The sequence below is a fragment of the Scleropages formosus genome, chromosome 7 (assembly GCF_900964775.1).
Source record: "Scleropages formosus chromosome 7, fSclFor1.1, whole genome shotgun sequence".
NCBI lineage: Eukaryota > Metazoa > Chordata > Actinopteri > Osteoglossiformes > Osteoglossidae > Scleropages > Scleropages formosus.
This window is the reverse complement of record NC_041812.1, coordinates 31,863,811-31,887,269: the sequence shown is the minus strand read 5'-3', so window position 1 is coordinate 31,887,269 and position 23,459 is coordinate 31,863,811. Positions and strand designations below refer to the sequence as shown.

Below are 23,459 nucleotides of genomic sequence, written 5' to 3'. Positions count from 1 at the left end.
CTTCTAAGTCACCACTGTAAGTGCTACAAGTTGTACTTCTGGCAAAAAGAAACTTGAGTGTCATGCTTGGTTTACAACCCCTTCCGAAGGATCAGTGTAAATCAAGACCAGCATCAGAAACAAGGCATGGCAGCAGCAAGGCAGAGCTATTCACAGCCAGGAGAGCCATCTTTTTAACTTAACAAGCCATGTTTTAGCCTCTCTTCAAGAAGGACTGTTTCTGTCTTTCGCAAAATCAGCTGGCAACAAGGTGTTGGTAAACAGCACTGCAGCGTTTATAGGCCAATTGTGTCAGATGGTATGTAGCTCAGGATAACACTGAAAGTTTACACTAATGCTCGAAAGGATTTAAATCATACATAGTTTGGACATGAAACATAAATTGATATACATAAAAATAATGCTGGTCACTCACAGGATTGCTGAGCTAATAGGTTGTCATTATTAGCAGTGACTGTTGAAGTAATAAGGATCAGAAACCAATATTTCAAGGCTGATAATGTAGAAAGGGGTATGAGCTAATATAAGTTAGTAACTAATAGGGTAATATGACATAAGAACCAATCCCATTTAGTGACTGATTATGTAATAAAGGAGAACAAATGCCAGGCAGCGACTGATGATGTAAAAAAAGGGTGAGGACCAATACCAGTTAGTGACTAATGATGTACTAAAGGATGAGGACCATTGCCAGGTAGTGACTAATGATGTAATAAAGGATGAGAACCAATGCCAGGTTGTGATTGATGATGTAATAAAGAATGCAGACCAATACCAGTTAGTGACTGATGATGTCATGAAGGATGCAGGCCAATACCAGCCAGTGACTGATGATGTCATAAAGGATGAGGACCACTGCCAGGTAGTGACTGATGACATTATTTAGGAAAACTGATGATGCTGTAAGGGGCTGCCTACTAATGCAAGTCAGTTACTGGTAAATCAGGGAAAGGAGGGGACTGGACTGTCACTGACATCACAGTAGACAGAACCTGTGTGCATCTGTGAGGGCAGCACAGAGGAGCCAAAGGGAGTTTGAGTTTTGCACACTGAACTCTGAAGAGACTGCCAAAAATTCCACAAGTTTCCACATTGAGTGCTTCTGGCCCAAGCAGACATCCCCAAGGGAAGAGCAAAGAGCATATTTGACGAGGGTCTGGGCAAAGGCCGTTATGAGTAGCTCTACACCAACAATTTCTCAGCACTCTGATGGCTTTCAGGGGCACTGTTTCATCTGTAGACCGTAACTCAACATTACTATCCACTGAGATGTTCACATGGCTGCCCAACAGGAGGCTGGGAAATACAAATGCAGACATGAGCTCCAACAGTGGCACCATAAGAGTATGGAGGCTGGGAGCGAAGGGTGCCAGCAAGCCTAAGATAACAGTATGCATAATCTCATACCATAATGCCACTCTGGAGAGCAAATTCAACTCTGAAAGTGCAGAGGCTACATGCACAGTAAATTAACAATTCTGATCATCGAAAGCATTCCTTATGGACTCATTTGTAAGTCTTAATGGAAAGCAGACACAAGCCTTGACGCTAGAAGTTCCTTTCCCAACATTTATGTTGGTGTTACACGCTAGTGTGTCGAAGTTGATCTCACTTGCTTTGCACAAATGTGAGAGTCTGCAGTAACTCACACAGTGCTGGCAGCCCAGTGCTCTGTGGGACAGGGACAGAAGCATGCATCAATTTCCTGTTTTCACGGTTCCGGAACTACGAGCCAACCCAGAGTGTGAATGTTCAGGGTCCAAGAGCAGCTGTGCTCAACCCAGGTTCTGGCTTTAACAACCGGTCTCCTTTATCCAAACTGTACACCCTCCCACAAATTTTAGTATTTCAAGACCCAGACCTCAGGTTGTTTAGTGAGAATATCCAGATAGATATATGCACAACTAGACACAGCAAGCCAAAAAAAACACCAACAAGGTCCAGAAAGAGAATACGGTATATAGTATTGATGACATTTTGCCATTAAACAACGTGGCTTGTGACTTTTGTTTGAAACGAGCAGTTCCCATTTTTCATGTAATTTCAAGCAGCAATCTGTCAAATCAATTTGTTCCATTTATGTAATACTGGAGGTTGTTTGTTTCAAAAAACTCTATTCATGAGAGAAATGAAGAGGGAAATCAATATGCTATTAACTGAGATGGTATAAAATGTGTCTATTACTCTCTGTCTCTAGCAGTTCAGGCATTTTCCTTGATAAATAAAGTTATCATTATCCAGTCCATTAAGCCAACATGAAGTATGTCCTTAAATTAACTTGGAACAAGTGTCAGTGTTATTTTTTCCTACCTATACAAAGAAAATGTGCAAATTATGAGAAAGTGACAGTCAATTTAATTAGCTGGTTACGGTTGAGAATGAACATCACAACCATTTAATCAGGAATGATCCAAACTGCTGAGAGATTAGGTGTTCACCTGTCTGTCACCTGCAGCTGCTCTCCGTCTTTGGTCCAGGTGATGTTGGGCTCGGGAGCTCCCTGGCTGATGCAGAGCAGGAGCACACTACGGGTGGCATTGGTTAGGATAGCCTTTTGGCCAATGCTCATCCTAATGTTCTCCTGGAAGCCTGCCACAGGGTAAAGCTTCTGCTGGACTATGGCAGGCTTCTTGGACTGGGCTTTACTTTCTGCCAGCATCTGTTCTGATGCATTGGCAGTCCTGTTGAGGAGAACGGTGCTCGGCTTGGCCTCTCCTCCAGACGTGGGCCGCTTTCCAGGGCTCGGTGTCATCTGCTCTTTGGCCACGTTCCCATTCATCCGTTCACCAGCCACGCTAATGTTCCTCAGCAGCTCCTCGAGATGCCGGGGCTCCAGGCTGTGCCCCCCTCGCAGGACAGACAACTCCAGGTGTGTGTCAGGTGGCTGAACAGTGCTTGTCAGGTAGTTATGGAGAACTTGCAGGAAGGCTTCATCGTGACCCTGAGCCTGGCTGTCATCCAAGTAGTATTCATTCTTCTGGCTCCAGTTTTGCCACATGGTGTTCATGTGTTTCCACATCTCCTCTGAGTGGCCCTGGTCCTGCTTGGCCAGAGTGTTTCTGGGCGTCACCTCAATCCCGTTCACTTTTGGTGGGTCAACAAGCCTGTTGTTGTTTCCAATGAGCTTCAGGACAAAGGTCTCAGAGGCCAGGCCAGCCACACAGCGGTAGACCCCAATATCAGCTGCCTCCAGCCCATGGATCTTCAGTGAGCCAGACTTGGTGATTCCTAGGCGCCTGGAAGGGATCAGGCCCTTACCATCCTTTTCCCACCTGATGTGATGTTTCTGGAAGCGACGCACAGGGCACTTGATCACCACAGATGTTTTGGGCAGCAGATAGGCCCTGCCCCCGACAGTGAGGTGGATGCGCTTCTCCTGGCGGGTCTGAATGTAGATGCGATGCAGGCCCAGGATGTACGGTTGCTTGGGCTTCGCCACCTTCTCGGGCTCTGAGGACAAAGCGTTATGCTGCTGATAAGCCAAAGAAACTTTCAGCTGAAGAGAATAGAAAGATTACATCAGGATGCAGAAGCTAACAACTTTCAGTGTGTGTCTTGCTATACCAGTGTGACCTACAGGTCTACAGACAGAAAGAGACAGACCACTTACTGGGGCATGCATTCATACGGCAGGCCCTGACAAGTGGTGGTGGCGGAAGACCATTGCAGGCGGTTTGGGCCAGTGTCACCTGGTGCCCCGTAGCCGTCAGCCTGCGACACATGGGCTCTCTCCGCTGGACCCCAGTCCCACAGCTCACAGAGCACTGCCACGGGACACAGAGTGCACACCACTGGGCATTTTTGAAACATCTTCAAGTGGAGCTCACAGGTAGTATGTCAATGTCGCTAAGCTGCTATATAAACTGTGCCACAGCTGCATTTAAAATGCATTCCTCCTATCTATAAATAACAGTGGGAACATTAATGCCACACTAAATCATATTATTATGCATCTTTATGAAAAGTGACATATATACCTTATATTTTACCCATTTATTCAAATAAGGGCAGATGGTAGAACAATAATTCAGAGCCATTTCCCCTGGACTTAGAGGTCACAGATTTGAGTCCCACCTCCTGCTACAGTATGCTAGAGCATGGTACATACCCTTAATTGCCCCAATAACAATTACCCAGATGTACAAATGGATCAATCATTGTAACATGCTTTAGAGAAAACCTACAGCTAAGAGAATAAACCTAAAGCAGTAAGTCAAATAAATAGTGTAACAATGAGGACCATCCTGGAATTTCTAAATGCAACACTGGGATCACAAATTGAGATGCTTAACCACAGAGTTAATGAGTTACCATATACAGAGTGTCAATACCTTTGACCAGTCTCCACCGGCCATCTGAGGAGGACAGGATGTCCTAGCGCAGGACTTATGGGCCACCGGCTTCACCCCAGGGCAGGATGTGTCTGGAAGTTTCCGAAATCCCCCAGTGGAGAGCCGCTGCTTGCAGTGGACCTTCCGTGACTGTGTGCCTCCCCCACAGGTGTGCGAGCACTGCAAAGGGTGCAGAGTCCGAGCGATAAACAAATGACTCCTGACACCCTGAAGCATGCAGCTCTCTTTGTGGGCCTGGAAAGATCACCTGCTGCCATTCGTCCGTGTGCCAGGCTGCCGGGCAGTCCACCTGATTGCAGGCCCTGAGCACAGATGGTTTAAATTCCAGGCACTCAGCATCAGGTACGGCCACCACATCCATAGGCTTCAGGGACCGCAGCTGCCTGCAATACACGCTCCGGGTCTGGATGCCAACCCCGCAAGTGGCAGTGCACTGGGTCCAAGGACCTGACTCCCACCTGAGGACCAAGAGAAGATGTCCGAGTCTGAGCGGATCCCCAATGGCACCCGTTCCCAGCCTCACAGCACCTGGCTCATTTTTGTCCGCTATCACTTTTCTCGTACACACCACAGCACGAGTCCTCATGTGACTTAAACCTGCAGTGGCTCCACTTGCCTGACCTACGTTGCATGTTTCCCACAGTGGTGACAGAAGAGTCTCTCTCCTCCCTTTTTGCCTTTTATTTCAGCTGAAAGCTCCTAAATCTGGTCCACCTACCCAGCATCCCCCCAGGAGCCCATACCTTCAACGTTCTCACACAGAAAAAAACTGAAACACTGCACACATTGGGCAACAGTGTCACGGATCTACTGTGACTTTTGTGTGAAGATTTTTTTAAAGACCAGGCGCTTCGGTCAATAGCAGCAAGACAGCAGGGTTTCATGGTTGCCCCTTGACACTGATACTGTTAGCACATTATTTGGCAAGAGTCTGTGTATGGCCTCACGTGTGTGTGTGAGTGAGTGAGAGAGAGAGAGAAAGAGCATGCTAAATGTGGAGGTTTAGCACTTAACTTAGACCTCCTCAATCGAGAGTTTGACGCAAACACTTATAGCGGCCCAACAAAAACTGACAGAGAAGCTGGAGCCTGGAGACCACAGCTGCTTCCTGTCCGAGACCCATTAGCACCCGGGACAGCACTAAATCAGGATCCGTATCACGGTCACAAGTGGACCGGACAACTTCTCACACACAGGCAAATAAATCTGGTACATTTAAATTGTGATCTGGGGGAAGTCAGGGTTAACCTGTACTGGTTATCCACTTGGTGGCAGAGGCGAATCATGACAGAGAGGAGGTGCAGAATGGGGTGAGATGCTGAGGTGTGTAAAAATCTATGTCCACATTATTTCAATGCTTTTGTGTCCATTTTTACACCTCTTTTGGGGACTATCTATCTATTCTCTGAGCACCCCCAAAGTGCTTCATCTAATACCATCACTCCCTAGAGTTATTCAGACATGTGAAGCCATTCATACGAGCTTGATAAGCAGACAAACATTTCTGTCTAAAAGCAACAGATACAGTTTGCAGAAGTAATTCTGCTTGAGACCCTTGATCAGTACTACTAGCAGTACTACTCGGCTGCTCTCTAGGGATGTGCAACCTTTGTATCACAAATCCACTTCCTTAACATTGAATAATTTGCCAAAAGTGTTTTTTGAGATAAAACCAAAATTTTGCAGTGGAGCTGGCATAATACAGATAGTGCAGTATGTATAAAATACCACACAATATATCACACGGTCGTGGTAAAACCTTGTCCTTTAGGGATAATAAACATCTGATTCACCACGGTGATTGTGACCGATAACTGACAAAGCTGGATTGTGCATTAATATCGTTCCTTGCTGAAAAAAGAGACCCAAACTCACAGACACACAGTTCTTTCTTAGGTAACAGACAGGTTGTGATCACTGCCACAGATAGTCATTAAAAGCTCTAAGATTATAAAATGTTACCCATAACAGGGCCCACTCCTCTAATAATCTGCCTTATTCCTTGATACACAATGAATGGGAAGAATCATTGCGAAGGCCAAAAAGATGAGTAATATAGACCATAATCTCCTCGTGCACAAAACTATAGCCTCTCCCAAGCACCTAGTTTCACCAACTGAAATCTCCTCTATACCTCAGAAAAACCACTTGATTTACCATTTCTGATTTGGCTCTTGTTAAAGGATGAGGATTGATTTATTGGAAAAACATCATGGTAGTAGGCCATGACTCCTGTCTCTGTAGACTCTATATTTGTGTTGCCGTTGTACTGACCTTTTAGTTATAGCCATGACTTCACAAGGCTTCTGTTATCATATTAGAACGCCTAGGATGGGTGGACAGTCACTGGCACTCAGACTTCCGGAGGTTTATTTTTCTCTCCTTATTTGCAGTTAGGGTTTTTTTGTTTTCCTTTCTTCGGCTTGTACAACTTTTCCAAGCATTATCACTATTTTACGTCACTTTATTGAGCAGAGTGCTCTTTAAGAATAAATAGAATGAAATGGTAGGGAATTGTAGGGAATTGTAGGGAATTGTAGGGAATTGAAGGGAACCAGAGGGGTGAATGGTGGTGCAGTGGGTTTGGCCAGGGCCTGCCGTATAGTGGGTCTGGGGTTCAAGTCCTGCTTGGGCGGGCCTTGCAGTGGACTGGTGTCCTCTCCCCCTTCAGCCTTATGCCCTGTGTTGCTGGGTTAGGCTCCGGTTTGCTGCAACCCCACTTGGGACAAGCAGTAGTGAACATTGTGTGTGTGTGAATGGGAATGGCTTCAATTTTCGGACGGAAGTTTTAAAGGGTGGCTGACTGAGGCTCCTCCGTGTGCCGCTTCTATGGCACGGTCTCCCCCACCTTCTGAGTTGTCACCGTGGACAGCACTCTGTCACAGGAAGTGGCTGAACCTGTGGGCTCTAATTCAGCCCTGAGACTCTGCTTTCGAGAGTTTTTTTGGAACAGGGAGGACACAAGCTGGAGCTGCGGAGGGGATCACTTTTACTCTCCAGGGAGGAGTCACCCAGTCATCTGTTTGAAAAACACACCCAGATAATAACCACCCACCCACACCCTGGTAGTCCCTGACAGGCTAATTGGTCCATCAAAGATACCACTGTGGCTGTGAAAGTCTCACTGTGGAGCATGAAAGACAATCTCCACTACTCCTGTGTGTGGGAGATACCTGCAGAAACACACCCTCTGGCACCAGGCACAATGTGAAGATCCTCAGAAGGTCTAGGCAACTGAGATGGTGGATGAGAGCGTTTTCCCACATTTTATCAAGTGTAGCCCTGACAGAGGTTTATTTACCAAGCAATCCTGGCAGGGTACGAAGCTGAACGTCCCCTAGCACCTTACAGGCACAAACACCTGCAAACATACAAATATCCACACTGAGGTAAATTTTACCTTGGGGGGCATGGATGGGGGTTACAGACTCTAATGGTTGCCAGGGGTCGCCTTGACCTGTTGCAGAAGCTCTCATCCACCGTTTCCCGTGTCTCCAATCTTAGGCACTTCACCATGGCTTCTTGTGTTCCTGTAGGGGGATGGGAAAAGCAAGATGGTAGGAGGAGAACATGGCACTCCTTTGCTCATCTGGCCATACATGTAGGTTTCCAAACCAAAGATCAAATGGTCATAACCACCAGATGATCTTTTTATAATTATTATTTATCAGTGAAGGTTTGCTCATATCAAGATCATGGCTTACCTGCTGCACAGGTGGAGGAGCAGGCAGTAAAGCCCACATGTTCCCAGCCATAGTGTGGCTCTTTCTGGTGGGTTCCAGATATTCCCCCACAGGAGCCCAGGTTGCAGGGCCTTTCCGCCAAGGGCCTGTCCTCCCCACACTCCTCATCTGGGAGGTCCACCTCAGTCTGGGTAAAGGACAGCAAGACCTGACACTTCACCCAGCGGCTCTGCCAGCCTGGGCCACAGGAGGCACTGCAAGGCAGCCACGGCCCACTGATGAACCTGCGCAGAAGGCAGAGAACAAGCTGGAGGTCAGAGGTCTACTCAAGAACCATTGTTAAGGGTGTGGTCAGGGTATAGCCTCTTTTGAGGACCCCAAATAAGGGCGAAGAGAGGTAACAATCTGGTTCACACATCCTACGAAAGCAAATAATTAAATTATAAAACAATAACAACATTTAGGCCTACTCATTCAACTGACACTTTTCTCCAAAGCAATTTACATTTACCCATTTACACAGCTGAGCAATTTTTACTGGAGCAGTTTAGGGTAAGTACCTTGCTCAAGGGTACTACAGATAGAGGTGAGACTGAAACCTACAACCTTTCAGTCCAAAGGTAGCAACGCTGGCAACTATGCTACCAGTAACCCTCACATTGCTTCTTGCTGTAGCCACTGCCAAACTGCCAGGTGCCATTTCACAATACCCAGTAGTTGCTAGTACTCTTAGAATCTGGACACAGTTTTGATGGGCCTTCAAATTAAAAAACGTTTGCCTACATAGTCTTATGTGCAACAACCACCTGTTCCTCCCAGCGAAATTAAATTCTGTTTGCAAGATGGAAAAAATTGAGCATCAGCATGTTTAGGGATTTCTGCATTGCTGGTACTTTTATTAGTTTCAATAGCCTGGACATTAAATTACAGTTATCGAGCATCAATCTGTTCCATTACTTTCAGATTGGTACCTTCCTTAAAACATAAAGTCCATCTTTTCCTGACTGACCTCCAAGATCAAGAGTTGATGCAGTTTTAGAAATTCCTGCATCCTAAGGGCTTGAGCACAATTATCCATGATATTATTATGTCAAAAAATAAATAATTTTTTCTATTTTTTCAATCAAATTTACTGTGCTTATCTTGGCCTGATCAAGGTTCAAAGTTTGAGGTTCTCCATTATATCCATCACAATAAGGCTAAACTGACTAAGACACATCCTGACACAGATAGAGCTTCTGATCAATGTCATTCTCCCATCACTGACTTGATACACATATTTTTGGTAATGTCCCAGGTTGTCAGGCTTTTGGTCTGTTGTATTTAAAGCCCTATGAGAGGCATTTGGAGTAGAAATGCAACCAAATTCTGTAATGGCTGTTTTCAGAGTTTGTGATTGAGAAGAACCAATTGAGGCGGTTCGGGCATCTGATAAGGATGGCCCCTGAGCGCCTCCCTTTGGAAGTATACCAGGCACGGAATGACTAAATCTAAGTTATATTTTTTCCCCTAATAGAAATAAATAGATAAAATAAATAAATATACATAAAGGATATTATATTATAAATAATACGGTGCTGGTGCTTATAGCTCCTGGGCTCTGGGTATGGATGTAAATGGACAGAAGGAATAAATTGATGGAATGTAATATGTAGTATGTGTTATGTGTAACATATACAATGTATATATGTTTTTTTTTTACTTAGCACAGCACTGAAGTTTGGAGATTTTTTCTGAAAGCTAACTATAGATGCACATCTAACTGCAGAAGCTGTGCATCAGATATAATGAAGAAAGTACTATTAGAAGGTACTCAGACCTGTCTTAAAAACATTTTATTCTAGAGTTCACTAGACTGTAGTATTATAGTTTCTCTTCACAATTAAAAACACAAAAGTAAAATGTCACTGAATATCTATCTAATCAATAGTCCAGTAGATTAAAATGTCATATAGCCAGTAACATCAATGGAAAAAAAATTAAGCAATGCAATAAACATTGGAGACATCTTTTGGAGTGGCTGATTAACTATAACTAATGGTTGACAGATGACAGAAAGTGTTGCTGGCAGGAATACAAAAACAAACAGAAAAAGTGTCATTTCCTGAAGGGATTATATCGCCCTTGTGTGGTAAATCAATCTAATCCCGAGGCCGAGGTTGCAAGGTCGTCTGTCCCGCTTGACATGAACGGCAGCTCCGGATATACATTTCATAGGCCACTGAAATTGTACCCGTTTAAGAAACCACACGCTGCAACTCACTGCTGGAGTGTATTTTGAAATGCACCCTTGTGACAGGACAAGGAGCAAGGTCACCTGGACCCATGCTCTGCTCACTCTCCATCCATGGGAGGATCACCTTGGACACGGGCTGCTCCACAAGGAGTGAGAGCAACATCAGGCCACCGGGTCTGCGAAAGTGCTTAAAATGCGTCCGGTGACGAACAACCCCCCCCCCCCATGCACAGCATGTACCCTGCGGTCCTGCTGTGTAAACATTCTCCAAGCTTATGGGATTAAGTTTTATGGGTCCTATAACTCCCCCAAAGCCACACCATGTCATGTTTTGACTAATGTGACCGTGTTATTAAGGGATATCATGCATTCAAGTGAAAAGTCATTGTATGATCGAGGAAACAGATTCTTTAGATTCGGGGGAGTTCAGGTGGACAACAGTAACGGCGATTTGTTTCTCAAGGTGAGAAATGACCAGTCGCACAGATGAGGGCTACAGCAGGTTTGGTCATATGGATTTAGACTGCCCAAACAAGCAGCAGGTAGTGTAGTAGTTAGCACTGCTGCCTTTCAATCTGAAGGTTACTAGTTCACCTGTTACCTACTGCTGTAGTACCCTTGAGCAAAGTATATATCCTAAATTACTCTAGCAAAACTACCCAGCTGTGTAAATGGTAAATACTTGTAGATAGCTTAAAATTTTAAGTCCCTTTGGAGAAAAGCGTGAGATAAATGTAACCGTAGCATCCAAAGGGCATCACCACTGTGATTACTGGGAGAGCCTGTAGCGTAGTGGTTAGAACCAAAGGTTGTAGGTTTGAGTCTCACGTCTGGCTGTAGTACCCTTGAGCAAGGTACTTACCCTCAATTGCTCCAGCAAAATTACCCAGCTGTATAAATGGGTAAATAATTGTAACCTTAACACTGTAAGTCTCTTTGGAGAAAAGTGTCAGCTAAATGAATAAAAGCAAATGATTCAACCAGGCCTTGACGCATGTGGATCAGTCCAGTGGACCAACCATGAGCTGCCTTGTGGAGACTCAGAGAAGATCCAAGCACCCTGCTGTTGAGGGGTTGAGAAGAAGAGTTTCAGAGAGAGTTGCTGGAGATAAAAGGGAAATATCCCTGCCAAAAGGAGCCTCTTCCTCAATTTGGGTGGCTCTCTCAAGGGATAGACAGCCACACAGGCAGTAAAGTTCTGCATGTGTTCAAACTTTAGCGAAATGAATATAATTATTGAACTAAAAGAGCTCATTGATGTTACATTAGAGAAAGGTAGCTTGGGACAGAGGTCTTATCATGGCCGTTACGATGCAAGATCCCTACTATACAGGTCACTCTATTCTCATCATCCCCCTGGTGAACGCTTAAACCCTTTTTGGTTCACATCCCTCTTTTATGAGATTCTGAGACAGCTAACACATTTAGAGCATAGCAGAATGTGCATGTGTGTGAGCATGTGCATGCTTTATATATCGGTCATGTAGCACAGCTCTGGCATGTCTTTCCTCAGCAGCTTTGAAAGGAGATCTGGATTTATTCCCCAGGTCACCATAACTTAACATCTTTTCAGAATTCAAAAAGATAACTAGAAACTGATCAAACCCCGTTATGAAAGTGAAATTTGTTATTTGAAATTTCTTGTCATTTGTCAGCATAGTGGGAAGAACAACTGGTTGAAAGCACCCTGGGAGGTTGCAGGCAGCTCTGAAGAAATAAAGTGGCCGAAGATTACACTGGGCACAAACTATCAAAGTGAGTTGTGGGAAGTGATGCACAAACAGAGGCGGCACCCAAACTCACGTGGGCTCCTCCGATGCAGCTTTGGGTTCCTCCAGCTCCTGGGCCAGCTTCTGCCAAGGCATCTTAGCCTCCACAGGAAGGGTCTCTGGAAGAGCAGAGGGAACGGAGGGCTTGTTTGGTGGTCTCGCAGTTAAACAGCATGAGGTCCCACATCCCCTTCCCCAGAAGGCCTTTGACCCACTGTAAATGCACTTGGGATGCCAAATCAGCTCCAGCTTTACAAGCAATCAGTGACAGAGCAGGTCCGCTACACTCCAACTCTGGCGGCAAGAGCATCACTCCGCTCCCCTACCAAGCTACGTTGGATCTTATGGCAATCTGGGATCACAACATCAGCAACATTCTCCAGCCATGTAGCTGGTTCCTTTCTTAGGCAATTATTTGTCTTTGGGGGGCCCAAGAAGGCCATAAGAGTTGGGAGGCAGCTTCATCTCAGAACAAACTGTGCTGTTGGCCTCCTGCCCTACCGGTGCACTCTCCACCATCCATCTCCCTCACTGTCAGGAGGTCTACTGTAGCTCAAGAACCAGATGACTGCTTTCACACCCTGAGATGACTACCGTCAGGGTAAATCTCCACATATGCCAACTAAATATTTATGTGTTCCCAGCAACAAATTGGATTTGCATCCAGCTATCGCAGCTTCTTTAGTCAGTTGCATGATTCATTACAAACAGACGCCAGCTCTGGCTGCACAAAGTCTCTTCTGGAAAGATCTCATAAGGAGAGGCAGGCAGGCGTGGCTTTGGAGTCTTATCAATAACTCCGGTCTCTCCTAGCATCTCCCAGCGAGATTTGTCAAAAACTGTGACCACATTTGGGGGCTTAGCTTGGCCACCTGCTTGCTGGAGACCACACCAATCACAGATGGGCATTGACCCTTTGACACATGACCCCTCATGAAACACATGGTGCTGAGGGATTTCCAGAGGCTCATAAAGCTTGTGGTGTCATGGGGCAATCAGGTGTCCCATTAACTTGGGCCCTCGGAAACACAAGATGCCTCAGAAGAAGCAGCTGCATTTTTAGAAGGTGTGAGGAGTGCGTGAGTGGTGCAGTCAGCTGGTGTGTTAATGCAGAGAGTACAGTCCACCATGAAGAGCAGATCACCCCTACAGGTCACCCCAGGAACGTCCTCATTGCCAAGGCCTACCTCGGGGCCTGTAGCACGCGACGGGGACCAGGCAGTCCTCTTTGACGTGAGGCTTCCGCCCAGCATCACATCCCCCAGCGTGCTGCCCTCTGTGATCCAGGCACAGAACCACTCTGTAACGCAAGCCACGGCCACAGGTCACTGTGCACTGCAAAACCAACAAGCCATTACAATGCCACACTCCGTGTGTGAACCGCAAAAACAACACAGCACAGGATCACAGTTCTGCTTCCATGACGGGGTAAGGAAGAGGGAAAGAGGACAGTAATGAGGGGACTGGCAGCAGGTGTTTGATGATACGTCCTCACCTGAGACCACTCCATTGCTGCCCACTGGGGGCAGTCGAAGGTGTTGCAGTCCTGATGCTCGGCAGGGCGGCTCGAGTGGGCACACTTCCACTCCTCTGCCTGGGCCACCTGGCCCTGCACGTCCTCCTCCACGCATACTACACTTCTGCTCTGGGTGCCCCCTCCGCATGAGGCTGAGCACATCGTCCAGGGGTTCAGCTCCCAGCTACACCCGGACGACAACACAGTGAACTTCAGTGTGCTTGCAAAGCTTCAACAGGAACCACCAGCAACACCTCAACAGTATCTAGATGGACAGTCACTGGCAACATGGATTGTTCAGTGTGAACCACTAATTGACATTGGTTGGAGTCCAGCCCAAAAACACACTCATGTTACAGGCAGCAACAGAGCGAAAGCACCAAAACGCACAAAAACACACACATCAGAGAAAACACAGTCAGACAAGCACTGGGTTATCCTAGGGGGAAGTTTGGGTACCTTACCGGGGCAGGGGCTGGAACTGGTCATATGGCATGACTTCCTTGAAGCCATCACTATGGGGAGAGAATGTCAAACATCATATCAAAGCCGTTTTTTTCTTTATAAATGTTTCAAATCAAAAGACCTATAATTATCAAGACAAGATAATATGGAATCTTTAAAAATAATCATTGCATTCGGCTTTTTGTTCATTTCCACAGCCACCTGTGACTCTGCTATTCTGCTGATATAAGATGTAAAAGGACCACATGTAGCTGCCTGGTGGAGTTCCCTGGAGAGTGACTTTCTCACAGACCTTTCCGGACAGAAGTCCAGGTTACACTCTCTCAGCTTGGGTTTGGGTTTCTTGTTCTCAGGGTAAAGGTTGCAGTGGTGGTGGTCGGGCACCACACGGTTCAGGCGAGTGTCCACGCATTCGGCTGAGTTCAGCTGGTACCCTGAGGGAAGGAAGGAGGGAAGAAAAAGAGTCACTCATGGTGGCTAACCATAACCACCCCAGAATAAGCTGGCCACACCCACCCCCTCCACAGGTAACGGTGCAGGGGAAGAAGTCTGTCTCCCTCCACTGATAGCGGATGGGCTGGTAGAACATGAACTGGACCAGGGTGTTCCTGGGAGCAGTGTCCTTCACCTATAATGGAAACAGAGTTTGGTATCCAGTGTACAGCATCTGTTTGGAGTCTCGCTGTCTGCAGTCTTAAATACCTTAGTCAACGCTATTCTTTAAAAATAAAAAGCAGTGAACTTAAAGGAAAAAATCATTTGCTAAACATTCTGATGCTAACCTACCATAAAACTGTGCAGTTTGTATGATTCTCACATTTGCAACTGTGATCTCTACCATTTACCTTCAAACCATGTAGCGTCCTGGACTCTTCTCTACCTCAAGTCTCACGGTCATGGGGAACATGAAGCACTCCCACAAAAAAAAAAGACACTTACTACGCTTACCTTGATGATGAAGTCTGCTGCCAGGGGTCCAGGGGCCCGGAGGGTCAGTCTTTCCAGTCCCTTCTGCAGCTCCACGGAGGTGTTACCTATGACGTGGGCCCCTGGGGGGCCGGGGATGTACTCCTCTCTCTGCCCCTGCAGAGTGTGCATCTCCACGACTGAAAGACAGCAGAGGCACAGAGCTGAGGCAGGTCTGCTATCATGTTTTCCGATCTGTTCCCACTGCTGAACAGCAGGGTAAGCCATCTGTGAGCCTGAAGGAGGCCTGTGTCTCTGCAGAGGTGTGGAAAGAAGCAGGTGCTGCACGGAACAGTAAACCTTCAGGCAGACAGCAGTAAATCAAGTGATACTGGAGCATCAAGTCAAGATTACAGATTCAACAACCCATAAGCGAAGCAACTCAGAACTGGACTCAGGGTAAAAGTACATCTCAAATAAGCACCTTGTTGGTGACAGCTGGTAGCATAGTGGTTTGAGCTGTTCCCTTTGGATTTTGGAGGTTGCAGGTTCAAACCATACCCAGAACTCCCATACCCTTCAACAAAGTAAATTGCTCCTCTAACACTATGCAGCTGTATGAATGGGTAAATAACCGGAGGCAATATAACACTTAAGTTGCTCTGGAGAAAAGCATTAGCTAAATGAATAAATAGTCTGGCTTTTCTCCAACTGAACATAATGCACTTAGAATGGCACTTGAAAGGATTCAAGAAAAAACCCACTTCTTGACTGTCTTTCTGCTACAGCTACTCGTCTATGTGGAGACAAAGTTCTTTAAATGGAAACATTCCTAAATGACATTTTCCGTGACAGAACGAAGGATGAACTCAAATCGTTTCGACAAATGGACTGCGTATTTGATGTCTTTTGAAAAAACTGTAGTCGCACACTGACAGGTCTATAAATAGGACCAGTTAAACAATGTTTAAGTTCTGCCACATCATGCAAAAAATCATTCTTAACCCCATATCCTACTGTGGCAATATATGAAGGAAATCAGATCATCCATTTTCTGACTTGCTTCTGATAATATTTAGCTTAACTTCAGTTCATGCATTGCTCCTTTGGGCATTTGGGGTTTGAAATGTGGATTTAATGTTCCTGTTCTCTTTCTGCACTCCCTTTAAACTCTGTTAGGCTTTTCCATGCGTACATCATTAGTCTCTACATAGCTGACAGATGACCTGCTAAAGCAATCCGAGGGTCAGTCCTGACATGTTTCTTGAAACATAGGACAAAATAAACACTATGATGTTTGCCACTAACCCATCACACTTCTGGTGAAACAAGTGGAGGGGAAACAGCTGTAGGCTACTCACTCATGAGATCGGGTCCCTTGGCCGTGACCCTCACGTTGCGGCTTCCCAGGGGGATCTCCACCACCATCTTCACCGCTGCGGATGGGAACCCAGACAGGTGAACTTTTACAACCGTTGAATTTTCATTTCAAATACACTGGCACAACTTTGACACGGTCTTTAAGTTTCTGTGTATGAACTTCACAAAGAGTGTAATGAGTTGAGCATGAAGATACTCAATTTGGGGTTTCTTTTATAGGTGGATCCCAGGTCCCTGCAGAGCAACGGGTCATTAACATCCCCCTGCCAGCCTGAGCATGGGAACACACCACATCACTGAATTATGGGAGCTTTGCTGCGTGATTCTCACAACCTGTCTGCTCTAGACCCTTCACTCCACATACACAGACTAACAATGTCAGCTGTGTACTTTCCAAGAGCAAGAACAGTTCTTTACAGATAGATGCCGATAAAATCCAAACAGCTATGTTTCCATAAAAATGGCAAATTAAAGTTTAGGGGTTACGGCTGAAATGACTGCAAAAATGCTATGAGACTAATCTCCTTTTGTGAGCCCCAGTATGACATCATAATCATTTCTGCCCTACGGACAACTGAATAAGGGAAAACCCCACCTCCTCTAGTTGTGCTGTGATTGACAATGTTTTTATTATGCCCAAAACTAAAGACCCTGGGCATAAGAACATTTTATTGATTAGGAAGCTGATGTGGATGGCCCAAAGGTTGCAGTAGACAACTGCATGGGTTCAAGCTCTGCAAAGAGAAACATGTTAACCTCTGCTATAGGAGCCTTAGGCACCTCTCTTTAATTTCCCCAGTACATCAATGAGTTGGGCTGCATGGTGCAGCAGGTAGTGCTAACACTTTACAGCTCCTGTGCTGTAGGTTCAGTTCATACTCAGTCTGCATGGAGTTTGTATGCTGTTCCTATGGGTTTCCTCTCACAGTCCAAAGACATGTGTTCCAGGTGAACTGGTCACTTTAAATTACCCACAATGTGAATGAGTATGTGTAACCGCCCTGTGATGGATGGACTGATGTTCCCTGCAGGGTGTATACTGCATCGAGTCCTACTCTTCTGGGATAGGCTCCCAACCACTATGACCCTGCTTTGTACAACCAGTTCATAAAAATGAGAAAAAGTAGTTTCATTTATACAACTGGTTATTACTGTCTATTGCTTTGAACAAAGGAACCAGTTAAATAAACAGTAGTATTTGATTAGTACTGTAGTGATAAAAACAGAAATCTACAAAACAGGCAAACTAAAATAAAACTGAGCATGGATCAAACCTACATCCAGCAACCCGCTGTGCCACTGTGCTGCCCAACCCAGGAATAAAAGGCTTATTTTTCATACATTATGGTTTAGAAGTGACAGAGTGAAAAGATGTAAGAATTTATTTGGCTTCCTGGTTGTACATTGATAGATGAAGAAACAGATGCCTTAACCAGTCAATTCTGGGGCCCAGGGAAATATAACCGGAGAGAGGTCCGGCATCCACCTGCATATGCAGTCTGTACAGAAGAGAAGGTCATGGGGTCATGACTCAAACCTTCATTCATGGGTGCGCATGTGTGCAAGCACACAACACTAATAAACACAAGTTCACATGTTGAGTCCCACATGGAAACCCAAAATAACATTTAATAAAGCTTTAATTTAACACACACGTATGTACAGTGTGACATATTGGAATGCATCAAATTTTTCAGCGCCTTGGGTAATGGTGGCACGTTAATTAAAATCACTTTGTAACGAGGCGTTTAGAAAGGGCCTGAGACTAAATGTATTTTTTGGCTCTGCCAAGACACAGCCTCCCCTCTGGCACCAGGCAGACACTGGCGGCGAGCGCTCAGTGCCACAAGAAGGCAAACGTCTGGGTTGTTCTTCAAACAGAGACCTCAGGAACAGTGCCTGTACAATACCCTCTCAAAGCCGTTCAAACCGAGGAGCGTTCTCCAGAAAGGCTCCATAATGAGACTGGCGTGGCTCAGCGCATCTCTCATTACAAAAAGGCCTTCTGGAAGCTTCTGAGCTCCGCTATACACAACAAAAAGAACTAGTGATTAACACTTAAGTAAATTTAACTTGATGTGAATTCCACTACTATGACTTTTCGTTCCCCTCCTGTGGTCTAGGCCTTACAAATGTCCCGGCCAAACCCTTAAACATAAACTGTAACGGCCTGCGTCCTATTACAAGTTTTACAGCAGTGTAATTGTCAGGCGATACGGTGGAACTGTAAACGTTGGAATTTAATCCCGTGCAGCAACGGGCTGACAAGGCACGAGTCTTTCATTCCCAGAGCTGTGCTGGTGTGCCGGTGGTGTAGCGAGCGTCCCCGACGCAGCCGCAACACGCTTAGCTTGGGACCCCCACCAGATCTGATTAAAGCAGTTTTTAAAAAGAAGGGCATATGGTGGAAGAAATCCCAGGGGGAACCAACACCACTGCTTTCCTCCAATCCAGTCTCATCTGGGGGGCTGGACAGGAGGAATGACCCGAGGGCAGCTGGCAGCATCCAGCAGGCCAACAGAACCAATTGGAGCCCCCGGAGACAGAGGTGCACAACGCTGTTTCGCACAAGACCCCGTGTCGCAAAGGCAGCCCTGTGCATATGTTCTGAGTACAGGGGTCAAAGCACTAGGATTGGGGTCACTGGGAAGCTATTCTCAGAAGTGCGTGACTTGCTTCGTTTCACTCAAATGTCCTCGCAGTGTTACAAAACCACAGAGACATATCTGCCTGCTAGCAATGTTTGAATGTTACAGATTTTCTTTCTCTATCTCACACACATATACACAGAGGGAATGTAATAAATTATATGCTCTATGATGATGTGAGATTTTGCCTGGCAAATCTCAGAGTTTGAGGGGAATTAGTCAATCTGCTACATGAAACAGTTCACACGAGGCTAAGAGGCAGTTTACCAAACACTAGACTTTATATTTCAACATTTTATATATTAAGAGACCAGCCCTGTGTAAAAGAAATAAAGTGTACCATTATATCTGGAGAACTGTTATACTTCCAATTATTAAAAATTTATAAGGAGTCACTACTAGACAGCAAATCACAAAGTTCTAAAACTTTACATTTTCACACATCCTTGTTTTAAGATGTCTTGATTTCCTTGAAATGATGAAACAGTAATTGTACTTTCCAGCAAGATGGAAGACACCATCTCCACAGTCTTGTTCAATGAACAGCAGAGTATTTAAAGCCCAATCAAAGCAACATGGTTAGAACCTGAACCAGATACTCAGAGTGTAACCTAACATGGTCAAAACCTCACCCACATACTCATAGCATAACCACAGAAAGTATCCCAGCAGTTGAAGGCACCGGGGGGGGTATAAGCTGGTACAGCTGTACAGCACACGTTCAGAAAGCCCAGTGGGACCGGGGTTCTACCTGCAACTTTTTATTTAGTCATCCACAGGCCACTTGAACTGCGGAGCAGAGACAACAACCCATATCCGCTTTTCAGAAATCATCCGTGAAAAGCTGCACAAATTACCTTCGCGGTAAAGTAAACGCAGTGAGGCAGACCGAGTGTGGCAGCCAGGGCAGGCGCAGAGTGAATCGAGGCAGCTGAGGAAAATGTGGTTCTGTAGACTGAGTCTATTCAATAAAAAGGCCAGTTTGAAATGTTAGTTACTCCACCAATTACTCATAACGGGTTACATTAAAAATACATCTTAATCTGCAAGCAGATAGTAAATATATAACACCTATCAATATACTGATCTTTACTGAATAAATTCAATAAGGGTAATATTTCTGTTAATAGATCACTTTATGACCTAAGGCTTTTCAAAATGGCCAAAGATCAAGGAGGGAAAATACAGGGTTTGCTCACTCCTGTTCACTAACTACAATTAATATCTTTGCGAAGGTTATTATTTTATTAACAACTTGAGCTACAGGTGTTTTCTAGAGTGCCAGATTGTTTTATTTCTTTATTTGATTTTTCTTTCACTATTTCTTACTTTACAAAAGCTTAAAGAAATCCTGTGAACTTTTTTGTACATTATCATTATTAGATTCAAGATTTTATTTGTCACATACACAGTTATATACACATACAACCTGTAGTGAAATGTTAATCTAGTCAGCTCTGTAGACTGTGCAAACAAGACAATATATTTAAAGAGAAAAAATATTTTAAAAAGACAGGGGAATATAATTAAGTTAAAATTAAAGAAGAAAATATACAGGGAACTGAATTCAACCAAAATGTAAAAACTAAAATTAAGATTTAGAGAACAAAAAATGTGCAAGGCAATAGATATACAATATGCAATGTGCAATATGCAATAATAAATTGCAATGTGCAGCACTGATGAATAACATTATGCCACCAGAGTCCTTAAAGTGCAGGATGTGTCCATATTGAGGAGTCTATTATTATTATTATTATTACTATTATTATTCAGCTTCTGCAGTGGGGGCCAAAATTATGCACTCGATACAAAATAACAGCTTTCTCTACAAATAAATTTAAATTGACGAAAGCATTTGGTCTCCACAACTCTTTATTGCACTGTTAATACTACTGAACCTTTGATTTTTGTTTTAAAACTCAGTATAATGCTTTGGCACACCCAAGACTCCATATCTGGTAGCAGAGTCTCAAAGGGCAAGGGTGCCAATATTTTCGGCCATGACTGTATCATTGTTACATAGATGCTAAAAAGTAGAGGAAAGTAATTAAAAATTATAGGCTTCATTGCTCAAATCTGAGTTATATGTGTTTACTACGCAGCACAGCACAGACCCCCGTTAATGCACGTCTGGAACACTGAGCCCAAATTTTACACACACACATTTCCTGAACCGCTTGTCCCACACGGGGTCACGGGGAACCGGAGCCTACCCGGCAACACAGGGCGTAAGGCCGGAGGGGAAGGGGACGCACCCAGGACAGGACGCCAGTCCGTCGCAAGGCACCCCAAGCGGGACTCGAACCCCAGACCCACTGGAGAGCAGGACCAACCCACTGTGCCACTGCACCACCGCGCTCCCCCGAATTTTACAATTACCAACAAATAGCACAGTTATGGGGAAAATTAAAGTTATACATCAAATCAGGTGGAGGAAATGCCCAGTACATGAGGATGATGCACAATCACGTGACGAAAGCACCCAATCATGTGACTGGGCAGAATGGTCTCTGGGAATTCTTTGATTGTGCTCACCTCTAAGACAAACTATTGAAATCCTGCCATAGTATAGTTTCCTGCTCCAATTTAACAAAAGTCTCTTTCTTATATTTGAAAAAATAAATCAAAGGCAGCCAAGAGGCAGTTAAAGGTTTCTTTAGACAAGGAATTCTATCATGACACCCTCAAGCAAACATGAGCGTTGTTTTTCAGCTGCTTGTGGGATTTCTGGGAACTGCCTGAGTCAGATGGATGGAGAACTATTACAAATGTTCATAAAAAAGAAACAATGCAGTAATACACACCTCTAGGCAGCTACAAAGAATGCGTGTGTGTTACTCAGTAGGGTGTATGCATATACATGGTGTCCAGGGGTGTTTAAGTCAAGGTGTACCTACATTCCTCTGCAGAGACATGTGACAGAGCTTGTCCCCTCATCAGCCTGCAGGTGGAGCCGTCTCCCGCACACACTCCGCAGTTGTCTTCCCTTGCATTGCTGCCCAGTTGGTGATCGCAGCCAACCTCCTGCCAAGAACAAGGTGCCGTCAAAAGGAGCTCAACACAGACCACAACAGCCCACTCAGTTTCCAAATCCACTCTGTCATTAGGATCAGTGTCCAGGTCCACTTAGTCTCCAGGTCCAACCAGTCTTCAATTCATGCAGTCCACTTGTCCAGTCAGTCTCTAGATCAGATCAGTCTCCAGGGCCTATCAGGCATCGGATTCAGTCAGTCTCCAAATATGCGCAGTCATTAGATCCAATCAGTCTCCAGGTCCACTTAAAGGTTTTTTCCAACCTCATTCTTCAGGTCAGATCAGTTTCTAGTTGCATTCTCTCAACAACCCTGTCTTTCTGCAGTCACACATTTACTAATCAAGCTTCAGCTGTTTTCTTTTCAACAGGGACTATCTTCTGCTGTTGCGCTTTAGTCCGTCCCACCTGTTTGTTGCCCAGCACAAAAAGACGCACACAAAGATACACAAATGTATTCTACACCACCTTGTACAGCCTTCCTTTTCCACCCATACAATGTAAAAACACTCTTTAAGTCACTGCAGGCCAACATTTGATTAGGAGTGCACGTTCCCTTCAAAAACTGCTCAGTCCTCAGCAGTGAAATCCCACAGATGACGCCCTGGAGCCTTCCTGACTAGTTGTGGAAGGGAGCTGTGTGACAGCAGAAAGCGCTTCTTAATTTGACAAGGTTAAATCCAGAGGTCAAGCTGATGGCTCCATGGCTACAGGGCTGTAGTCACTGAGATCTTTGGATTACACCGAGACTCTGCATTCTCCAGTCAAAATTCCAGAATTTGCCTGCCAGTTCCTGCTCCTCTTCTCTCCAGACTGCCTGATTCAGTGTTTCCATCACTGACAGAAATCCAGCTTCAGCCTCATGCTTCCAAATATAGCGGTAGTAGCCTTACGAGAAAAGACTGTCAACGTTTGCGCTAAGCCTGCAGATCAAACCTCTCACCTGCAGCCTCACCCTTTGTACGAATGTGTGCAATCAAATCTGTGAAACGAACCGAGGGAAAGCAAAAATAAACAGCGTCAACCGTGATACCAAACATCGCGATCCTGCATGTCACTCAGTCTGACAGGAGTTTGGGAAGAGAAGCACTGTCTTTAGTAGACGAGACTGTGAGCGAGCAACACGACGGGCATCATCGTAGCAGCCTTTGAGCGAAGGATCCCCTGCCCCATCCACACTGTTCTCCCCGAATGTGCAAATTGCATTGGGGAACGCTGCCAGATTTCACAGTCCAGCAGCTCACTTCAGAGGCCGGTTAGCATTTAACGGTCTGAGAACGACAGCCAGTGAAAACAAACAGTGGCGCTCTAGGCAGGAGCTCCAGTAAACAGAGGCTTGAAAACAATCAGCCTTCATTTGAGGCAATTTTCTCCGCAGCCTGGTCAATGAACAAGGTCAAGAAGAGAGAGAGAAAGTCTTTCAACTGGTAAAGAACTGAGTACAGAATTGAACAGTACACACACCATCTG

The 23,459-nt window shown here is 45.2% G+C and overlaps 1 protein-coding gene across 3 annotated transcripts in view; it reads right to left on the bottom strand.

The window, feature by feature from the left end:
- Positions 1–23,459, bottom strand: part of LOC108941985 (ADAMTS-like protein 3) — a 76,430-nt gene that overhangs the window by 12,363 nt on the left and 40,608 nt on the right. Inside the window, exons 8-22 of one of the 3 annotated variants that reach the window (XM_018764970.2) lie at positions 21,856–21,982; positions 16,289–16,363; positions 14,970–15,127; positions 14,538–14,649; positions 14,314–14,455; positions 14,021–14,071; positions 13,536–13,740; positions 13,228–13,375; positions 12,075–12,159; positions 8,057–8,319; positions 7,753–7,882; positions 4,600–4,810; positions 4,332–4,511; positions 3,611–3,764; positions 2,439–3,450 (exon numbers count right to left, since the gene is read on the bottom strand). In XM_018764970.2, coding sequence (XP_018620486.2) covers positions 2,439–3,450; positions 3,611–3,764; positions 4,332–4,511; positions 4,600–4,810; positions 7,753–7,882; positions 8,057–8,319; positions 12,075–12,159; positions 13,228–13,375; positions 13,536–13,740; positions 14,021–14,071; positions 14,314–14,455; positions 14,538–14,649; positions 14,970–15,127; positions 16,289–16,363; positions 21,856–21,982 — 3,053 coding nt within the window. Of the gene's footprint in view, positions 1–2,438; positions 3,451–3,610; positions 3,765–4,331; positions 4,512–4,599; positions 4,811–7,752; positions 7,883–8,056; positions 8,320–12,070; positions 12,160–13,227; positions 13,376–13,535; positions 13,741–14,020; positions 14,072–14,313; positions 14,456–14,537; positions 14,650–14,969; positions 15,128–16,288; positions 16,364–21,855; positions 21,983–23,459 lie in introns of those variants that run through there. The other 2 variants (XM_018764971.2, XM_018764972.2) reach the window with 2 other exon arrangements.